This window comes from Mastigoproctus giganteus, chromosome 7, assembly GCF_048544385.1.
Source record: "Mastigoproctus giganteus isolate SK-2022 chromosome 7, ASM4854438v1, whole genome shotgun sequence".
NCBI classification, from domain to species: domain Eukaryota; kingdom Metazoa; phylum Arthropoda; class Arachnida; order Uropygi; family Thelyphonidae; genus Mastigoproctus; species Mastigoproctus giganteus.
The window spans coordinates 43,298,682-43,321,184 of record NC_143581.1 but is presented as its reverse complement, the minus strand read 5'-3'; the positions used below and the strand labels follow the sequence as shown (position 1 = coordinate 43,321,184).

General features: G+C 35.4%; 1 protein-coding gene across 4 annotated transcripts in view; it reads right to left on the bottom strand.

The window, feature by feature from the left end:
• Nucleotides 1–22,503, bottom strand: part of mxt (Eukaryotic translation initiation factor mextil) — a 322,652-nt gene that overhangs the window by 171,963 nt on the left and 128,186 nt on the right. For all 4 annotated transcript variants that reach the window (XM_090377627.1, XM_090377628.1, XM_090377626.1 and 1 more), the window contains one exon: nucleotides 3,310–3,370. In XM_090377627.1, coding sequence (XP_090233753.1) covers nucleotides 3,310–3,370 — 61 coding nt within the window. The remainder of the gene's footprint in view (nucleotides 1–3,309; nucleotides 3,371–22,503) is intronic.

Here is a 22,503-nt window from a genome sequence, read left to right as displayed (position 1 = left end):
TCAGGGCTATTTGGCCCTTCGTCAGTGAGTGGGTAGGTACCCAAGTGATGCAATGATGGCAAAAACAGTTATGAAGTATAACTCCACAATATGAGAGATGCCTGATGGTGTATGATGTATTTAGACTAAGGCGCATTTAGGGCTAGAGCCTCAAGCTGCGAACAAATTTAGACTATGTATATAAAGTGCTTAGCATCATAATACACAGCCATTTCTGTATAAACAGAAAATTTTTAAGGTGGCATCGTTTTAGGTTATATCTCATATTGTGAATACCTTCACAACGAGTTGCCATGATATTGCACTACTTCGAATAAGTAACGCTTCACCTAAGGAGAAGACTAGTGTTACTTATTCTCAGATAGGTACCACCACCCAGACAGCACTGTTTCAGGGCTATTTGGCCCTTCGTCAGTGAGTGGGTAGGTACCCAAGTGATGCAATGATGGCAAAAACAGTTATGAAGTATAACTCCACAATATGAGAGATGCCTGATGGTGTATGATGTATTTAGACTAAGGCGCATTTAGGGCTAGAGCCTCAAGCTGCGAACAAATTTAGACTATGTATATAAAGTGCTTAGCATCATAATACACAGCCATTTCTGTATAAACAGAAAATTTTTAAGGTGGCATCGTTTTAGGTTATATCTCATATTGTGAATACCTCAGGCATCTCTCAGGCATCAGGCATCTCTCAGGCATCAGGCATCTCTCATATTGTGGAGTTATACTTCATAACTGTTTTTGCCATCATTGCATCACTTGGGTACCTACCCACTCACTGACGAAGGGCCAAATAGCCCTGAAACAGTGCTGTCTGGGTGGTGGTACCTATCTGAGAATAAGTAACACTAGTCTTCTCCTTAGGTGAAGCGTTACTTATTCGAAGTAGTGCAATATCATGGCAACTCGTTGTGAAGGTATTCACAATATGAGATATAACCTAAAACGATGCCACCTTAAAAATTTTCTGTTTATACAGAAATGGCTGTGTATTATGATGCTAAGCACTTTATATACATAGTCTAAATTTGTTCGCAGCTTGAGGCTCTAGCCCTAAATGCGCCTTAGTCTAAATACATCATACACCATCAGGCATCTCTCATATTGTGGAGTTATACTTCATAACTGTTTTTGCCATCATTGCATCACTTGGGTACCTACCCACTCACTGACGAAGGGCCAAATAGCCCTGAAACAGTGCTGTCTGGGTGGTGGTGGTACCTATCTGAGAATAAGTAACACTAGTCTTCTCCTTAGGTGAAGCGTTACTTATTCGAAGTAGTGCAATATCATGGCAACTCGTTGTGAAGGTATTCACAATATGAGATATAACCTAAAACGATGCCACCTTAAAAATTTTCTGTTTATACAGAAATGGCTGTGTATTATGATGCTAAGCACTTTATATACATAGTCTAAATTTGTTCGCAGCTTGAGGCTCTAGCCCTAAATGCGCCTTAGTCTAAATACATCATACACCATCAGGCATCTCTCATATTGTGGAGTTATACTTCATAACTGTTTTTGCCATCATTGCATCACTTGGGTACCTACCCACTCACTGACGAAGGGCCAAATAGCCCTGAAACAGTGCTGTCTGGGTGGTGGTGGTACCTATCTGAGAATAAGTAACACTAGTCTTCTCCTTAGGTGAAGCGTTACTTATTCGAAGTAGTGCAATATCATGGCAACTCGTTGTGAAGGTATTCACAATATGAGATATAACCTAAAACGATGCCACCTTAAAAATTTTCTGTTTATACAGAAATGGCTGTGTATTATGATGCTAAGCACTTTATATACATAGTCTAAATTTGTTCGCAGCTTGAGGCTCTAGCCCTAAATGCGCCTTAGTCACCACTGATATTTTAAATAATAGTTGCATCAGCAATAAAGAATAATAACCACCCATTTTTTTTTTTAAGTATGTTTCTATTACCATTAAGACTTAATTACAATGATTAATGCTTTTCGTTGAAAATAATGTTAGAAAAACTGTTATGGCTTATCCTAAACTTTAAGAAGAGAGCCACTTAAGACTTTGTTAATCATTCTGAGGTCATATCATCACCCTTAATTCAATTAGATATTAGACAGAACGTGAAAAGTAGGCATAACTATGCAATAGCAGTTTTTAAATCACAATTACACATCAAGAAATATAAACTTGGATACTACCAGAAATGCATGATTTATTTTTTCATCAACTTCTGCATTTGCTGTTAAGTCATTCAATGTTAGAAGAGCTGAGCTGAACAATTACAATCCTTTCTATATTTCTCTGAATCGCATCTAGTACAAAAAAAAGCATTCTTAGTATCTGAAGGATAACATTTTGTAGGATCTTGCGGCAAATGACATAGAAACACTGCAGATTTTTCAGTATTTGGTGTAACTTTCCCAGATATCAATATCGGTGGTGAAGCCTTAGCGATTCTTATGAGTTGGATCCATTTCACAAATTCTAAGGGCTGTTTTTCTATTTAGAGTATTTCCAAACATTTTTGGAGGAGATATTAAAGATTTTTTGGGTTTTCAATCGGACAGAATCAATACAGTTTCTCACAGTTCTCAATCAATCCAGTTCCTCTGCATCAAGATGGCAGCAGAGATGTCCACAATCTTCTGACACTTTATTATAAAGACAGAGTCCAAGTTTCATTGTTACTTATCATCTACTACATTCTTAGTTTATAAAATATCACTCGCAAGTTATAAGAGATATATTTTTATGTAAATCCCTGTCTTGTAGCTGTGAAGGGTATTGTGTAAAGCAATGTGCCTTCTGTATGCAATAAAGAGTTCTTCTTCTTCTTCTTCTTAAATGACAATACCACATTATCACTTATAATCTCTTACCCATAACAAAATAGATTGTAATTGTTTGTTTTCTCATAGCCAAAATTGTTTATTTTCTCATACTTGTTTTCATTTTGTTTCATGGAATTTATAATCCAGAAGGATTATAAATTCCATGTATTTATAATTCAGAAGCATTTATTGAAAATATAATTCAGGATTATAACTATTCTGCCAGTGCAATCAGATTCAACCCAAGAAAGAAAAATCTGTTTTCAAAAAAACCTGGATACATATACCTGACACGTAACTAAATGAGAAAAAAAAAATTAGGAGAAAAAATATGTCAAGTTTTATTAATGATTAGATATCAGGCAATCATTAGATTGCTTGATATCTAATAAATCAGGCAATCTAATGATTGCCTGATTTATTAGATATCTGATAATAGAGCTCTTCCTTACATTAATGACAGAGCACTGCAAAAGAAACAAATACAACTTACCTAATGCAGTCCTCACTAGGTCCAGTGATTTGAACTAGTCTATCCCTAGCGCCAGGATTCACTAAATATTAATAAAAATATAGTGAATTCTGAAAGGTGATATTTGAATTCTCTGAAATTAAAAACAATATTTCTACAAAAATCAAACAATTCAAAACACTGAACGCTATATCTCAATGATGAGGATATTAAAAATAATAATAAAACAAACATGATAATCCATGAGAACACATAACTTACATAAAATAAATAAAATTATATTGAAATAAATGTTTCAACAGTATACATAAGGCTTCTTCAGTAATAAAATATTGCAGTATAGCAAAATTCCATTAGAACAAATAACATTTTAACGACAATTTCATTATAATGAAAATATTAAGTCCCAGCTGACTTTCCTTATTTTTAGGGTTTTTTTTTTTTTTTATGAAAACCCCAAATGCAAGTATTAGAACCTACAGTACTTAGCACAGTGCATGGATTGGAAGTTGAGAAGACAAAAGAAGATATTTGTTGAAATTAGACTTGAACTTCTGTATAATGTAATTTTCAGGAAATACGAATGAAGTAAGGTTCTTCCAGAAAATGGCAGCTGAGTGAATAAATGAGGAAGAAAAGTCGGTTTTGTGAGTTTGAAGTTGGACAGTAAAAAGGATATTGACTGGTGGCAATATCCTTTTTACTGTAATTTCAAAGCAGTCCAAACAGCACATGTTTGGACTGCTTTGAAAGAGAGAGAGAGAATTATAGAAACCAATTCAGAAGAACAGTGCCCATGGAAGTATCTACAGAAAAGGCATGCAGCAGAAACAGAACATCTGTGAGACAGAGTGGAAAGACTCTGTTAGAGATGAGTCTTTAATTAACCTAACTACCCTCTTTGAATGGAATCTAGAAGCCTGAGAGAGGTTTTGAGGGCACTACCCCAGATGTGGGAACAATATTCCATGTAGGGTTTGTTACTGTTATTTGGTTTTTTTTTTTTTAGGAGCATTAGCAACTAAGGCCATATTGCTCCGGGGATATGCGGTGGTCATTCCCTGACCTTTCCGCATCCTCCGTATTTGGTGGGCACGGGCTCGAACCCCGGTCTAATCAAGAAGCGTGTGCTACGCACGGCTGCTCCTGCCACCTGGCTACGGAGGCGCCCCATGGTAGGGTGGATTTGCAATTTGTACAGAGTGAACACCTGTTTGGAAGAAAAGTAATGCCGAGAGTGAAAGAGAAAACCAAGTTTTTCAGATGCAGAGGAAGCAATATTTGTAATGTACTTATGCCAAGAGAAATTAGAAGTTAGCGTAATCCCCAATAGAGATATATGATCTTGCTAGAAATCAGGGTGTCACGAAAGATGAGCACAGGAGCAGAAGAATCCTTTTTTGTGAGATATAAGACAGAACTGAGTTTTAGAAGGATTAACATCAACTAAGTTATCTTTGCCCCACTGGAGAATTACCTGGAGATTTGCATTTAGGGAATTGGTAGCAAATATTCAAGTAGTTGAAGCTGTTTGAGCAGGGCAAGGTTTCTCGAACTGGAAAGTGGAATGCAATGTGCTATCACTAGCAAAACTATGGATAGAATTTCCGGTCAATGGAAGAAGGTCATTAATATACAATAAGAAAAGGGTGGAGGAAAGAACTGAACCTTGGGGGACACCAGCATTAGTGGAGAATTTGGAAGACAGAGGGCCATCTACCATCAGCCGCAGTGCACGGTCAGAGAGAAAACTGGATACCCAATTACAAAAAATAGATGGCAAACCATAAGATGAAAGCTAATTTAGAAGACCTTTATGCCAAACACAACTGAAAGCCTTTGAAATGTCAAGAGCAACTGCTTGTGTTTCACCAAACTTTTCCATTGAATTTGTCCACAGATGGGTAACATAAGCCAGAATATCACCAGTGGATTGACATTGCTGGAATCCATACTAGCGATTGTTGATCAGACAGAAGGTTTTTAGTTAGTTTCAGAGTTGATGGTTAATTGATTTCTCCATTACTTTAGAAAGAGTAAAAGTAATTGCAATGGGATGCCAACTGACTGGGAGTATTTGTCACCCTTTTTAGGAACTAGCTGGATATGAGCAAATTTCCAAGCAGAAGGAAAAACAGCTTTGGAATAAGAAAGTTAAAAAGGCAGCACAGAACAGGAGTAGGCACAAGAGTGCAGGTTTTGAGAATAAGTGGAGAAATACCATGTGAACCTGGAGCTTTCTTAGCATCATGATTCATCAATATTCTTCTGATATCCTTTTGACAGAAGACCACAGCAGGCATTGAATGGAGTATTCTGGGAATGGTGGGATGTGGTTTACCAAGATCATTAATATATGAGTTGGAAGTAAAATAGGATGCTAGCAGATCAGCTTTATCCTTGGCTGAAGTGACAACAGAACCAACTGGTTTTGACAGAGGTGGGAGCAGAAAAGGGAAAAAGTTGGGACAATAGTGCTTTGTAAATTTTGTTTGAATGACACAGTTTTGACAAAAAATTCATTAAAACAAATTATTTTCTAGGTCCACCTCTGTATGCCTCAAATGTACTAGTTTACAACAAAAGTAAAACTTTATTGGAAAATTATCACTGATACCATATAGCCCATATTGTAGATATTGCTATGGAAGCAATTGCTTGAATTAAAAAATTCAATTTTAAAGGATGCAGTAAAGAACTTTAACATCCTTTTAATACATTGTACATGTTTTTAAATGATAATGCTTTTTTTCCCCTTTTTTTAATTCCAGCAGCACCCACATTTTCAATTGCACCAAGTTGAATTTTCATATTAATACAGTGTGGGAGAGTTAATCATTAAAAAGAAAACTGGCATTAACATGTGAAAAGTAACAATGTTCTTTCCTACTATATCTTATTTCTGAATTTGTGGCATTTCTTATAAATAAAATATGCTTTCAACTTTAGGCAGGAAAAAATAAATTAAAAAATATTTGTACTATGGTATGATTCGTCTTTCCCCACCCAACCCAAGAGATTTTGCTGTAACAGCATTTTACTGTAATTCAAAAATTAAGAGATTTGAAAAACAAAAAATAAATAAAATAAAATTTCAATTGGGGGACTAATCTGTTTTAATGGTAAAAGGTTTTTATAGCATTTAAAAATTTACCCCATACACTCACAGTAGCTTAATGAAACCAAACATACTTGTTGGCAGATTAAAAGTTTCAGCAGTTTCTCTTTCCTGAATTCTAATGGACTTGAATTCAATTCAAGTCCACTAGAGATTCCCTTCACAGACCGGAATTTATTATCATTCTTTGCCCTGGATAAAGCTAACCATTCATCATTGGCTCAAAAGCTTTCAATAAGTAATTATTCAGCAATTTTCTTTCCCTTAACTTGAATGAAATGGAAATACAGAAACAAATGCAGAAATGGAAATGTTTCCACTACTGCACAACATTTCTTATGTTATTCTTAATATTAAATTTTCTGTCTTTTAAAATTAAACCTCTGATTTCACTAAAGTTCTCATCAATCAGCTTGTTAACATCGAAGTATGCTGGCTAACGCTTAGGCAATATTACAGAAGCATTCAAAATGGCATGTTTAACATGCAGAATTTTACATGCTAGTGTATTCCTACGTAGCAGACTAAATGAGCATTGAAAATGTGGCAAACAGCAGCATTCATTTCAGTGTGTGTAGGCAGAATGCTGCACTTTCCATTTTATAAGTAGCATATATATATGCTATTTATATTTCATACATATACAATTTTATACAAAAAAGCAAAAATACGTAAAACTGTAAGAGGTAGTCATTTTATTTTTAAATTAACTAACCTTTATCATCACTTGGAGACCCCTGTGAATTAATTAGTGAGCATAATGGGAAACGCACCTGACAGTGCTCTTGCTGCTCTCTCCAATGAACTGTGAGGACAATAGTCACGACTGTAAATCATATATATATATATATTTGCCATTTCGTTTTATTTAAGTTTGCCATTTCGTTTATTTAAGTTTAAGATTCTAAATCTCATGGTATGCCCTCTTTGTAATGTAATTTGTTTAATGCCAGTTCTCATTACCTTAATGTCTTATGTAAATTAATGGCACCCTACATCATTTAATGTCATCTTGTTTTGTTCTTTAATGTCTTATGGTATTTAATGTTTTTAAAACACCTCTTATCTGTAAACCCCTGGATTTTTTGGCCAAGAAGGGAAAGTTGCAACACTTAACCTTGTAAACAGTTACAATCAAATGTTGTAATAAAGACTCTCTCTCTCTCTCTCTCTCTCTCTCTCTCTCTCTCTCTCTCTCTATGCAAAGAGAATTTTAGTATTAGTATTAGCAAATTATGCAAGAAAGCAAGCTTATAATACAGCATCAACAACAAAAAAAAATAATAAAAAATTTCCCATATCACTTGTCCATCTCCTCTAATAGTCTGTCTAGTTCTTCCATAGTTTTATTCAAATTACTCACTTCTATAACACCAGAGGTGTGTTCCAATAATCAAATACCCACTGGCAGAACACAAATTCCCACATATCTATCATATTTTAAAATGTTAGCACTTCAAAATTAGTTATTTTTCTTACTAAAATTATATAAAATTTGGAGGACTGTCTTGCCCTTTCATTTGTTTTTGTGGTTAGCAAGATTTAAACTGCTTGGTTAATGAAATGATTTTATTGCTCAAAATATAATAAATTTTGCCTTCATAATGAGCTCTTCATTAAGCCTTGCATAATCTCCCCAGGGTCAAAATGACAGACAAGGTTCTTAACATATACTCCCTCCTATTCTGAACTAACATAATAACAACAAATTTGATCAAAAATCACACCTTTTTTCTCAACATTGCTCTATACCTGCCAAGTAAATCCTAAAATCTCTTCTTATTATCATTAGTACCAATGTATGACAGTATGCTACTGCAACAGGATCTATAAAAGTTAGGCATATGTGCTAAGAAATGTCAATTGAAGTTTAACATTGATAAATGCAAAGTACTGCATATGGGTAGCAATAACCCCAGAGAAACATACCTATTGTGTGGTACTACACTCAAGGTAGTAGAAAATGAAAGACCTGGGAGTAATTGTGCAGTCAGATATGAAGTTCTCTGAGCAATGCAAGGGCAGCTCATGGGATTTTGTCAATAACATACAGGAATTTTGCTAGCAGGGATAAGGTGATTACCCCATTGTATAAGGCAATGGTCAGGCCACATCTTGAGCTGCATAACAGGTCTGGAGGCCTCATTTTAGGGAGAATGTGGAGCTGCTGGAATGAGTACAGAGAAGGGTAACAAGATTGGTGAGAGGAACAAAGGGGGGTGCTCTTACCAAGAAAGACTACAATTCTGCAAATTGCAGCATTTGGAGACTAGGCACCTGTGGGGTGATCTGATTGAGGTGTTTAAGGCTGTGAATGGATTGAGCAAGCTCAATGCTGATGGGATTCTTTCTCTTGCTCAGATTGCACAAGAGGGAGCACAAATACAAACTGAGGAAGGATTGCAGAAGTTTGCCTTCAGCCAGTGGGTAGTTGATGACAGAACAAACTTCCACCTGTTGTTGTGGAAGTTGATAGCTTAAATAAATTCAAGAAAGAACTAGAGGTATTGAAGGGAATGAATAGTTGAAATAGGTTGGTGTCCTTTTTTTTTTTTTTTTTTGGGCTGATGCTGTATAAGCTTGCTTTCTTGCATCATTTGCCACTGCTAATATCACTTTTTGTGCCCTTAAAAGATGATAGCTGCTCTACATCATAACTTTTGCCTCTAGCAGAGATACACCTTTCAGCACAATATATTTCCGATTTCCCGGACAGAGGTATCAACAATAGCTACTTCCTATGAGATTGGAGATCATTGAGGATGTCACTGTGTTTTCTAATGCTCGCACATAGGTTCTAACAATGAGCTGAGCAGCAAAGTGCTTGATGGTTCTCTCGTTTCAATTCCTTCGAGGGTATCAGCACTGTTCTTCAAGGCCTCATACAAGCCCATCAGAAAGTGTGATTTTGCCTAAAATTCAAATTAAAAATACTACACTGAACTAACATACAAAGTACAATATTAAAACTACATTATTTTTCAATTATGCAATAGTAGTATATACGATGTAATAGGATTATGTTACATAATCCTATTACATGGTGTGTGTATGTATATACAGTGAAACTTCCCTTTAACGGACAGCCATGGGGAACGAAAATGTGTCCGTTAGAGAGAAGTATCCGCTAATAAGAAGTCTGAGGGAGGAAAAAAAAAAAAAAAAAATCATTAAACGTTTAATATAAAATTAAATTAAAATATGTACAGATTTTGAACAATATTTTTGTAAATAATATACATACAATTGTGCTATGCATATTATGACTTTATCTTAAGAAAAATACATACAGTAATCACTTATTTTCTTCTGCACCTTCTTCCGGGTGATAATTTTGTTTTCAACATTTGTTTGGAGTGAAGAAACCATCGAAAGTCCTTCAGTATCTTCTTCAGCGGCGAAAAACATTTTTAAACGATTGATTTGTGTGAGTGCCTCTTCTATTTTCATCGGTGGTTTGCCGTTAATATGTTCTTCGACAGAATGACCTCCTTCCATTTCTTCATCCTCATGGGGAACGTCTTGAAAAATATCGATGATAATGTCGTTGATATCTAGAGCATCATCTTCTATAGTGAGGTTCGAGTCTATATCTTTGTAGCCAGGGTCACTTGTAGCGGAAGTATCGTACATTATCAATAGATGTTGAAGTTCTTGTTCTTCTTGGTGCTCCACATTACTGTTCACAACTTCAATTTTTGCGTTTGAGAAGCCAGACTTTACAAAACAGTTCACGACAGTTTGTTTTCTAATTGCGTTTACTGAAGAGGAAATCCACTGAATCGCATCTAGGATGCTGATTTTCTTTGCAAGGTCACTCGCACATGTTACATCGTTCATGTTTGCAATGAGATGTCTTAAAACACGTTTTCTGTAGTGAAGTTTAAAATTTTTTATTATCCCTTGATCCAAGGGCTGACACTCTGCAGATATGTTTGGTGGCAGAAAAACGATTTGAATGTTGGACAATTCAATGTGTGGGTGAGATGCAGCATTATCCATGAAAAGAATAATTTTTCTGTTTTGACGAATCATGTTTTGGTTAAAGTGACTTATCCATTCGCTCATGATGTCTCGTGTCATCCACGCTTTTTTATTAGACTTCCAGTCAACATTCAAAAAATTCAACTTTATGCCCTTGAAACGAGGATTTTGTGGTTTTCCTATAACAAGAGGTTGTTCAAAGTCTCCCAGCATATTTGTACACAATAGTACAGTCAAGCGTTCCTTAGAAATTTTTCTGCCCTGGCACTTTTCGTTTTTTAGACTCATTGTTTTTTCAGGAAGAGCTTTAAAAAACAACCCTGTTTCGTCACAGTTGTAAATACCCTTAGCTTCAAAATCACGACATAAATCTTCCAATTTGATGGTCCACTCTGTTACAACCCCAGTATCAACAGATCCACTTTCACCACTTACGGTTTTCCAAGAAATTTTATGCCGAGTTTTGAACTTGTCTAGCCATCCCACAGAAGCTTTGAACTCATTTACTCCCATAGATTTCGCAACCTCCAAAGCCTCTCCCTAATAATAGGCCCATTAATGGGAATTTTTTTAGCACATTTGCGACAAAACCACTCATACGTAACATTGTCAATTTGAAGTCCAACAGTTTACAGGAATGATTTTGAACCTGATCATTTCCGTGTTGCCAAAATTGTTTGAGCAGTTCATTTTTTTTCTTTAGGATGTTGCTTACTTGCGTCTTCCCGATTTTGAATTTTGCAGCGAGATTGCAAACGCTATTTTTTTGCTGATCATATGCATTAATGAGTTTGACTTTATCTTTTAAAGTTAAATGTTTACGAGAAGACATTGTGCACTTCACACGACACTGAAACTGAAAAGACGAAAGGCTGACCATATTCCCCCCCCTCCTGCACACACCGAATTCATCAGAAGTTTTACACTTGCCTTAAAATTCTTGAAAAAGGGTTTAGAACCGCGACATAAACCCTGATAAAATTCAGAGAATCGGAAATAGAAAATAAACATACGACTGAGGCAATACGTGGAAGAAAAGTTCCTAGAAAAAGGGCCGTAGGCTCGCCCGCTGTCCGTTATGGGAAGATCAAATTAAGTGCTAATCTAAACGATAAAGTGCAGATTGCCTGTCCGCATCCGTTACAGAGAATGTCCGCTAGACAGAAGCTGCAAACACGTTAAAACCAATAGAGGTGAGTTGGGGAATTTGAAAATGTCCGTTGTAGAGAGATGTCCGTTAATGAGAGGTGTCCATTAGGAGAAGTTTCACTGTGTGTATATATATATATATGGTACAACGTAAATAAATCATTTACGTTGTACTGTTATAAATTTAGAGGTCAAAAACTTAATAAAAATGCTTCTATTATTAATTATACTCCTACAGAATTACATAAAACATATTAAATAGTGTATTTATGTCATTTTTATATAATACAATAAACACACAACAATGGCAGAAATTCTCTCCTACTTCAACTCTTGTTTCTGAATAATTTTCAAAGCCAAGTAAGAAAAATTTCACCAACTTTATCAGATAAACATATAATAATTGCACTACTAATTTTAATTGACAAATAGTAAAAAAAAAATAAATAAATAAAAAATAAGAAATAGTCTACTTAACAGGCTTGAAAATGGCTCGCATATAGATTTCCAATGATTTTGAAGGCAATTGTCATTTATATTAAAACAGGAAACTTTGCATATGCATGAATGGTAAAACAAGGAATCTTCATATCACAGATATCCTCAGTTTCAATGATATTTATTTTATTTTTGTTCTCTCAATGATGAATACAATAAGCACAATACATCACTGCCTGCCAGTTGTCTGGAGCAATTCTTTAAGCCTCTTCAATTGGGGCTGTAATTAGCTAATGGGTGGGGGAAACAGGGTTTTCTACTCATGAGTTATTGAGTTTTTTGTCCATATAATATGAAAATCATGCTATGGACAAATGCTTAGTACAGCCAAAAGACACATGGCTATTTAGGATTAGTAACCCAATATGGGACTACAAAGGGAAATTAAATTGTTTCCCTACCCACAAGCTCCGGTTGTGTGTTAATCATGTCATATTATGTAATTTTATATTTACATATATGTTCTTAATTGGATATTTATATGAATTCCTATCTCATTGCTGGTGGCAGCTGATTTGTTGAATATTTAATTCTAGGAGCCAGCTTCCCATTCAATCTTTTATCTTATGCTGTAATTACATAACATGAGATAAAAAAGGCAATTATGAGAACTGTTTGGCTAAAAATGCAAAGATAGCAAAGAATCCTTTGCTATCTTTCTTTGTTTCCATGCTAACGGAAAACAGAACCTTTCCATAAAAGTAAAGTTTCATTGGTTATGAGTGGCATAATTTATCCAATTATATCAAAATTTCAGCAAAACAGATGAGCAAAACTTTAGCCATTATGAGAACAACCTGGAATTCAGAAGAGGCCTCTAGATGCAAAAATGTCCTCCCATATTTAAGGGGGAGGCAGGGTCAAAGGTAAAATTGAGTAATTTCAGACCAAAGTAAGACATATGTTCCACAGAAAACAATCAAGTCAATGATTAAAAGAAGTAATGCAGGATCAAATTCACAGGAATACAGCCATACAGCATCAAAGTACAGGTTTGTTAAGGAAAGATTTTGTTTGACCAATCCTGGTTAGCTACTTTGACATAGTCACAAGAGAACTGGATACAAAAAATAATTTTCTCAACTAAACTGTAACCAATGAAGTAAGAACAGAACTATTCAGCATTGTTTACTGAGGCAGAGTGGAAATATGTACATGAAAAGGTGGGAGTAGACAGAGAAAAAACACAAAAATCAAACAATGTAAAATAATTTAATTTGTCTATCCACTAGTTCTTTGAGAAAGTCACCAATAAAAATTAAACTGTCATGACATTTCTGGAAATCCATATAAACCATTAAAAACAGATAAAGAAATATAATTTGAAAATCAAGAACAAAGGGTTAATACTCTACTATAAAACACACAGTAACAACACCAACAACCATGCTAACTGTATAAAGCAACATCAGTAATTAGTCACATAACATGTCAGAGTTCAATAAAAAATTGGGATGTTACTTAATCTCTTCCTCTGCATATGTGCAAAGTGTGGTAGGGTTTGTACACATGCAGAGGGAAAAAAAAAAAAAAAAAAAAAAAACAACCAAAATGCTGAGTATAATAATTGTCATTCTATGTATTAGTATGTGTCTGATCAGGACTTCATAAAAGTGATAACATAACATGAATGATAACATTATTTGCGATCACAATAAGTGGCATGCACTTATGTTTCAGTAATGCTTCAGACATTGTTCCACATGAAAGACTGTTGCATAAATTGGATTAGTGACGTGACTAGTTGCTGCTGTCATAGCTGAAAACTTTTGACTTTAAAAGCTGGAGGTCTGCATTTTTAATCAGGAAAAAAATAGGTTTCTGGGCCAAGACAGGCAAAAAAATAAGTGGGCTTATTTGCAAAAGCAGGAGTGCTTCCTGAAAAACGGGAAAAACAGCAGATTTTTTCAGAAATTTTTTCAGGCTTTCTGTAAGTCTACACTGCACTAGAAATTTAATTTCACTGGAAAAATATACATTTTATATTAAAATACAGCCATAGGATTATTTACCAGTACAGTATTCTTTTAAACATTTAGCTTACCTAACATTTTTCTGTCTATGGATTTCTGCTTTGATTCGCTATTAGACACATACTGATTCTGCTTGCTTCAGGAAAGATACTGTTGCATACTCTACCCTACTCAGAAATGTTGAGTCAAAGTTCTGTTCATAACAATGGCCCTGCTGTCTAGACTTTGCTGTTAGGAATGTTTCCAAAGTTTCACCAGAAAGAGATCTAAACGCAGTTTTTGTTTTTCTAACTTGGATGAACATTCTCTCATAATCAACGCTATTACTAGGAATTGTTAAAATGCCAAACGTGACTTTGGATAATTTATTATATCTTCCAAACTTAAATGTTGAGAATCATTTCAAAGTTAATTGTGTGCTTCTCAGTTCCCAACCACTGTACATACATCAATTCTTTCTTCTTTCATAATATCATCTGGTATGTTCTCACAACGAAAGTGGCAGAACTAGTGCTACAAAACATCTGTTGCCTCATCAATTTCTTTATCTTTAATTACACCAAGAAGTACAGGAAACTTTTCCATAAAAAAATATCGAAATTTAAAATTATGCACTGCCAACTGATGAAATTTCTGCTATCTCAGCAATTATAAGAACATTTTTTATTGGGAACTTTTGCAACATGTAGTCACATGCAGCCATAAAGTACTTCCTCACTGAGCAAAAGAACAGAATCTTCTCCTCTTGTTTTAGACTCTACAAATTTGGCAGTAGAAATGCTTATGATAAGTCAGGATCAACCTTCTGGTTTATTCTGCTACAGTAATCAAATTTCAAATGGAAGTGGAAGATTTGAAAACTGTTGATAAAATAAATTTGCACATAACATTCTTCAATACATCTAAAAGTAATAAACTCAGCACATAGATTGGATTGAAGAACCATGTTTGGATTTTCAAACATTGGCAATACATTTAAAAGAAACAAGAAAATTGCTTTATTCAAGACGGAGGAAAGAAACATGAGCAGACTTTCTAAATGAGTGAGGATAACATGCCTAGAATTATCAGCTTGCTTGGCTTGTTTAGCATTGCTTTTACCAGCAGTTTGCAATTCAGAAATGATTTTCTTGAGTTCATAAATGTTTTCTTTCAAAACTTGTGGGTCATGAATTATATTTGAACATAATTAGTGCCACTCACTAGTCATTTCTTGTACTTTTGTTGTAACTCGGAAAAGCACTCATATCGGCTATACTTGCAACCTCTAATCTCTTCTTTAAAACACTTGTCAAAGGTTACCACTATTCTAGTTATACATTTAACAAAAGACAAGCAATGTGCAAACACATGCTTCAAAGTGTATCCTTTTTTAATTCAGTGGCATTAATCAGTTGAAATTGTCTAAATCTAGTGTTCCTTTTATAGCACTTCTTTCTAGATAGTAGTATATTTCCACAAAGTATTCATCCACTTTCATAGGAAAGCATGAAGATCCCTTTTCAGCACAGACAAATTAATAAGATGGCAAGGATAGCCTATTACCACCAAGTGGTGCTCAATCTCCTCTTTTAATACTCTTGCCACTCCAGTTTTTTAGGCCTTACATAACAGGCACATTATGAACACTAAGGGCTAGACAGTTTTTGGAAGGGATCTCACATGCTTTCAGGTTGTTCAGAAGATCTCCAATGTTGTACATCATAGAGTCATTTTCTAATACTGACACTGAAAACAAGCTGCTTTCAATTTTGACTTCCTTGTTTTTTTTTAATTACAAAAAAGGTCACCACAGTGGGATATAGCTTAGGATCACTTTGGTTACTGCCATCTATCCAAACCAAAAATGGCCCATTTCAAAGAGCCATACCACTTCTTTCCCTATTCATGCTATTTCATTAACAATGTCTGATAGTAGTAGTATATTAGTATAGTAGTATATTTAGATAGTAGTATATATATATAGATAGTAGTATATTTCCACAAAGTATTCATCCACTTTCATAGGAAAGCATGAAGATCCCTTTTCAGCACAGACAAATTAATAAGATGGCAAGGATAGCCTATTACCACCAAGTGGTGCTCAATCTCCTCTTTTAATACTCTTGCCACTCCAGTCTTTTAGGCCTTACATAACAGGCACATTATGAACACTAAGGGCTAGACAGTTTTTGGAAGGGATCTCACATGCTTTCAGGTTGTTCAGAAGATCTCCAATGTTGTACATCATAGAGTCATTTTCTAATACTGACACTGAAAACAAGCTGCTTTCAATTTTGACTTCCTTGTTTTTTTTTAATTACAAAAAAGGTCACCACAGTGGGATATAGCTTAGGATCACTTTGGTTACTGCCATCTATCCAAACCAAAAATGGCCCATTTCAAAGAGCCATACCACTTCTTTCCCTATTCATGCTATTTCATTAACAATGTCTGTTGTTTATGTTCTCCATAAAAAACATTTTTTTTCTGCTATATCACTATCAGGGAGCATATTTCTAATTTTATAACAAAAGATACAAATAAACATTCAGCATGTATGACATCATCACTATGAAGTGCAACATCACTTTTTAATTTCTTTCTATGCACTGCCTGCTGTCATTATGCTTAGTTGTTTGCAAATGTCTGATAACAGCATTTCATACCACTTGAAACTGAAAAATCATATCTACATATGGTACACAAAAAAAAAAAAAAAAAAAAAAAACAAGGCGTCTTACCTTTTTCAGATATTATGATACATGGAAAATCTTATGTATATACAGTAAACCCTCACTAATATGGTTACAGCTAATCCGAATGTCGGATAATCTGGATCGAAATATGAAAAATTCTGTTCACAGTTGAGTACTTTGAAAGACAAACAGGATTTAGGAAGGCAGATGAGTAACTCTCACTGCACACTGATTGACTGTGCAGAAAGAGAGGGAACATACATTACATTGAGATGCGTGTTGTTCACTATCACTGTTAACCCTGATTCGGATGGATGCTATTGTTTATATTGCTTCATTTGCATACTTCTTTATATGTATATAAAATATGTACATAAGTTAAGATATTTTATATAATTATTGGTTCTAAAGAATTAAAAAGTGAAATAAAAAGAAAACATTTTACTTTAATTATCATTAAGAAGCTCCAAGTGATAGAATAACTTAAAAATGGTGTTCCTGGAAATAAAAAATTGCTGAAGAATTTGGTATTGGCCAACAGGCTGTGCCAGATTTTAAAAAACAAAAAAGAATCTATAAAGATATTTCCTTTAAAATTCGATGTGGGGGTGATAAAAGCAGTCTATCAAATAGACAGATATTAAAAAAAGCCAAAAGAAGTGTTGCTGGAAGAAGCTGAATTTCAGTCGTATTGAGAGTAACGATGAAGTGGCGTTGGCTTGCGATGCCAGCGCCATCTCATAAATGTATAAAAAGACAAAACATTTATCCATCTATCAAAAGATAAATGCATTTTAGTTTTTAAGTAAAGGCTCTACAGTGATTTTTTTTAAATTTATTTTCATCGGCACTACCTATACCATTAAATTTTCCGTTTATTTGTGTTCTGAGGTTTTTTTTTTTTTTTTTTTTTGTCTTTTAGGGCTATCTTTTGCTTCAATAATCTGGATTATCACTTAATCCGGATGGCCTATCCCCCAAATTACTCTGGATTAGCGAGGGTTTATTGTATCTTCCAAAATTTTACATATACTGAATTACAATGTTACTTAGGTTCACCATTACATAAGTACTATGAAATTACTGCACATAACAAACAGAGAACAAAGCTATTATTGTGAGTTTCTATTTTGCCATGTAACTTATCACAGCACACCGAACAGCAAATTCATTGTCTAAAATAAGAAACTTTTAAAAAAATATAATTTTAATGTGGTTTTATTATTTTTTATATAAAAGAAAAAGAGGGAGAAAAACTGAGTTTTTGAAAAAGATGGAGAAACTCTTTGTCACTAAATATGTCACAATGATAAGACAGTGAATGATCAAACTGAGTAAAAAAAAAAAAAAAACTGATTTTACATTGTAAATCTGGAGAGTTGGTAGCTATGTGCTATATAAAAAGGGATGGTTCAGTGGTCGATGACAGATGGTGGTTATTAATAAGGCACTGCACTCCTTAAACTAATATTATTAAATAATTAATATTATTAGTGGAATACTTCAGGATTCAGTACTGAACTCCTTACTGTTTTCAATATTTATTAACAATATTGATGAAGGCATATTAAGTTTAAAGTACTAAGTTTTCAGATGATCCAAAAATTAGCAGGATGGTTAACAACAGTAATCAGTATATTACTGCAATAAGAACTACAGAAGTTAAGCAGATATGCAAAGAAGTGGCAGTTGAGTTTTAACTCGGCGGAGGAAGCAGTTCACCTGACAAATGTCTCTCAAAAATAACACGGCTGTACTACTCCTTAATTAATAATTAAAATCTTAAATTTGTTATTACCTTCTAATACGTAGACAAACATTTTATTCCAATCTTTTTCGAAGTGCTTAATAGCTTTCTAACCAATAAAATTCATTAGACCCTCTCAGGTCACCAACATGTCTACAACTATTTTGCTTTATGCTTGAAGAATTGAGATGACAGAGGGCACTGCTCTCCTCGGACTAATGCTATTAGTGGAATCCCTCAGAATTCAGTGCTGGACTCATTTCGATATTTATTAACAATATTGATGAAGGGCAGGACAGGTGCTGATGCTGCTACGAAATTTTGAATTGTGTCTTTGATTGATTGAGATGACTTGCTTTCCCTTGCCTTACTCTGTGGGTACATGTTATTTGCTTTCCCACTAGTTCTATAAATAACTACACTCTTATAACAGTGTTTTTTAAAGATTTATTGTTTTGGCATAAGAAAATTGAGAAAAAGAAACAACAGTCACTTGGGTGGTTGACACCTTGAAATGCTGACTACTTTTTAAGGTAGGAACAGGAGCAATTTGACTTGAAATAAGGAGCAAATTTGAAATAAACCTGAAAAATCTGAGTATTGAACACACACGTTTTTTAAATTTTTTAACAATATATATATATATATATATATATATATATATATATATATAGTAAGCAGAAACTCATGGGGTAGAATTTTTTTCAGAGTGGTCTGTGCTTGCTAAGAGGAGAGACTGCTTCTACAGCGATGGGATACACTTAAATAGAAAGGATGTAAGAATATTTGCTCACGCTATTGAGGCAGTGTTAGGTGGGTTGGAAAACTGCTAGCTTGGGGGGGGATTCACAGACTAAAAGATTGACAGTAGCCACAAGCAGAGGCAAAAATGATTCTTGTACTGCTTCTATTGTAATGAGCAGCAGCCTAGAGAGCAAGTTGCTGGGCATTTCAAGAGTTGCTGGGAGTCATCCCGGAACAAGTAAATACAGGGGCTGTGTTAGGGTAACTAAGAGTAAGAACAGGTGCATGTATACTTGCTTGTACACCAATGCTAGAAGTATAGTAAATAAATTTGATGAATTTGAAATGCTGATCAAGGCATCAAAGGCAGATATTGTTGGGATATCAGAGACATGGTGTTGCACCGATATCAGCAGTGCAGAATTGGAATTTGGAGAGTACATTTTTTTTTTTTTTTTTTTTGATTTGGTAGTTGTTGGCGCATCGGCTTCTGTGGCCATATTGCACCTCCCAAGGTTTTTGCAGTACTTTGATCCAAGCCCGAGGTGGGAATCGAACCCGCGACCTTTGGGTTGCCGGGCAGGTACTTTACCCACTCGGCTAGCCCGGTCGGCTTGGAGAGTACAATGTGTACAGAAAGGATAGACAGGGTAGGAAGGGTTATGCTGTTAGTTAAGAAACACATAAAAAGTAAAGAAGTGCATCCAGTTGACATGGGTAGACAGTACAACGTTGAGTCAGTTTAGTGTGACATAAACACTGGGAAAGGGAAAACGAGAGTAGGAGTGTGTTATAGGCCTAATGACTCTGATGAGCACAATGAACAATTTTGCAGAGAAATAGTGGGCCAGTACATCAGAATGTCTTGTAATGGGGGATTTTAACTTTCCAGATATTGACTGGAACTTGTGGGTCACTTGCACACTAGCAATACTTTTGTGGAATTTAATGGAGTGTTTTCTACAGCAACATGTTCGAGGGGCAGCCAAAGGGGGTAATACTCTCTTGATCAGATTATCAGCAATGATGAATAATACATTAGGAATTTGCAAATAAAGGAACCACCAGGTGACAGTGATCACAGTCTACTGATGTGGGATTTACTTAAAGATGTAACTACCATCAAGGGTAAATGGAAGGGTTTTTGTTTTTGTAAAGGTGACTACAGTCATCTCAGGCAGTTTTTAATTCTATACAGTGGGATCAACTGATGATGTTAAAAACAGTAAATTATAAAGGAGGCCTTCAGGGAATTAATCTTGGAAGCTACAAGTCTTTTCGTACCAACTAAGAAATACTGTTCACAATTTAGGCCTATATGGATGTCAGATGAACTAATGAGGCTCGTGGCAAAGAATAAAAATGCATGGGTTGCATATAAATTAGCAGGTGACACAAAATGGCAGATAAAAGCTAGTCTGTAATCAAGTCACAAAGTAGGTTAGGCAAACGAAGGCTTGCCTAACCTCCTATACAACAAGAAATCGTTGGCAAAGGATGCAAAGAAAAACAACAGACGCCTTTACTTATGTAAACTCCAGAAGGAAAGGGACAAATCAGATTGGTCCACTTGATGTTAGTGGTTCAATAGTTGATGATCCTGTTCAGATAGCTGACAAACTGAATGAGTATTTCGCATCTACATTCACAAATGAGGAATTCTGTAGGGAAGTGCAGGCCAGAAGCTTATCAAACTCTATAAGGGAGTTAAATGATTTTGAAATAACTGAGAGCAAGATGGAGGAAAAATTGTTGAAGTTAAACATAAAAAAGGCATCTAGGGCAGATGGAATCTATCCAGTTATATTGAAGGAGGCAGCGAGGGAAGTAAGCAAACCCTTAGCCATAATTATGAGAGTATCCTTAGATTCGGGGGAGGTCTCCATGGATTGGAGTTGTGCAAATGAATCCCCCAATTCACAAAGGGAGTTCAAAGGGTGATGCAAATAATTATAGACCTGTTAGTTTACCTTCTGTTCCAGGGAAAATAATGGAGTCACTGGTTAAAGAAGTGATGCAGGATCACCCAGACAAGACTGCAGTAATAGTTCAGACACAGCATAGGTTTGTTAAGGGGAAGTCTTATCTGACCAATTTGATTGGATACTATGATGTGGCCATAAAGGAACTGGATGCAAAAAATTTTGATATTATATACTTGGATTTCAGGAAGGCTTTGGATATTATTGCATATAGAAGACTGCTGTACAAATTGGAGTGGTATGGCATTAAGGGAAAGTTGCTGCAATGGAAAAGGGATGGTTGAGTGGGAGATGGCAAAGAGTGGTAATAAATGAACTAATGTTATTAGTGGAGTAATGTTAATGGACTAATGTTATTACTGGAGTCCCCCAGGGTTCGGTGCTGGACCTATTGTTGTTTTGTGTATTTATTAATGATATCGATGAAGGTATATCAGGCTTAATGTCCAAGTTTGCAGATGATACAAAGTTGGCAGGGTTGTTAACGATAATAAAGACAGCATGTTACTGCAACAGGATCTAGAAAAGTTAGGTAGATGGGTTGAGAAGTGGAAACTGAAGTTTAATATTGAAAAATGCAAAGTACTGCATATGAGTAGCATTAACCCAAGAGAAACATATCAACTGTGTGGTACTACAGCACTCAGGGAGATCGAGAATGAAAAAGACCTGAGGGTAATTGTGCAGTCGGATATGAAGTTCTCTGAGCAATGAGTGCAGACGGACTGCAAGAGCAGGTCATTGAGTTTTGTCAATGATATATATAGGAATTTTGCTAGCAGAGACAAGAAGATTATTACACCCTTGTATAAGGCAATAGTCAGGCTACACCTTAATGTTATTTAAGGCTACACCTTAATGAGGCTACACCTCAGGCTACACCTTAATGAGGCATCCAGACCTGTGTACAGGTCTGGATGCCTCATTTTAAGAAGGATGTAGGGTTTGCAAGAACGAGTACAGAGAAGGGCAACAAGATTGGTAAGAGGAACAAATGGGTTATCTTACCAGGAAAGGCTTAAATTCTGTAAGTTGCAGCATCTGGAGACTAGGCACCTGCGAGGTGATCTGATTGAGGTGTACAAGGCTTTGAATGGTTTGAGCAGGTTCAATGCTGATGAGATACTTCTATTTGCTGGGATTAAGAACCTGAGGGGGCATAGATTCAAATTGGGCAAAGACAGTTGTAGAATAGATGTGTGGAAGTTTGGCTTTAGCTAGCGAGTAGTTGATTGCAGGAACAGACTTCCATCTGTTGTGAATCGTATTCACAGCTTTCTCATGGATACGTGCTAATGATGCTTAAACACCCAAGGCAATCTCAGTGATGGGAGGTCTGTGT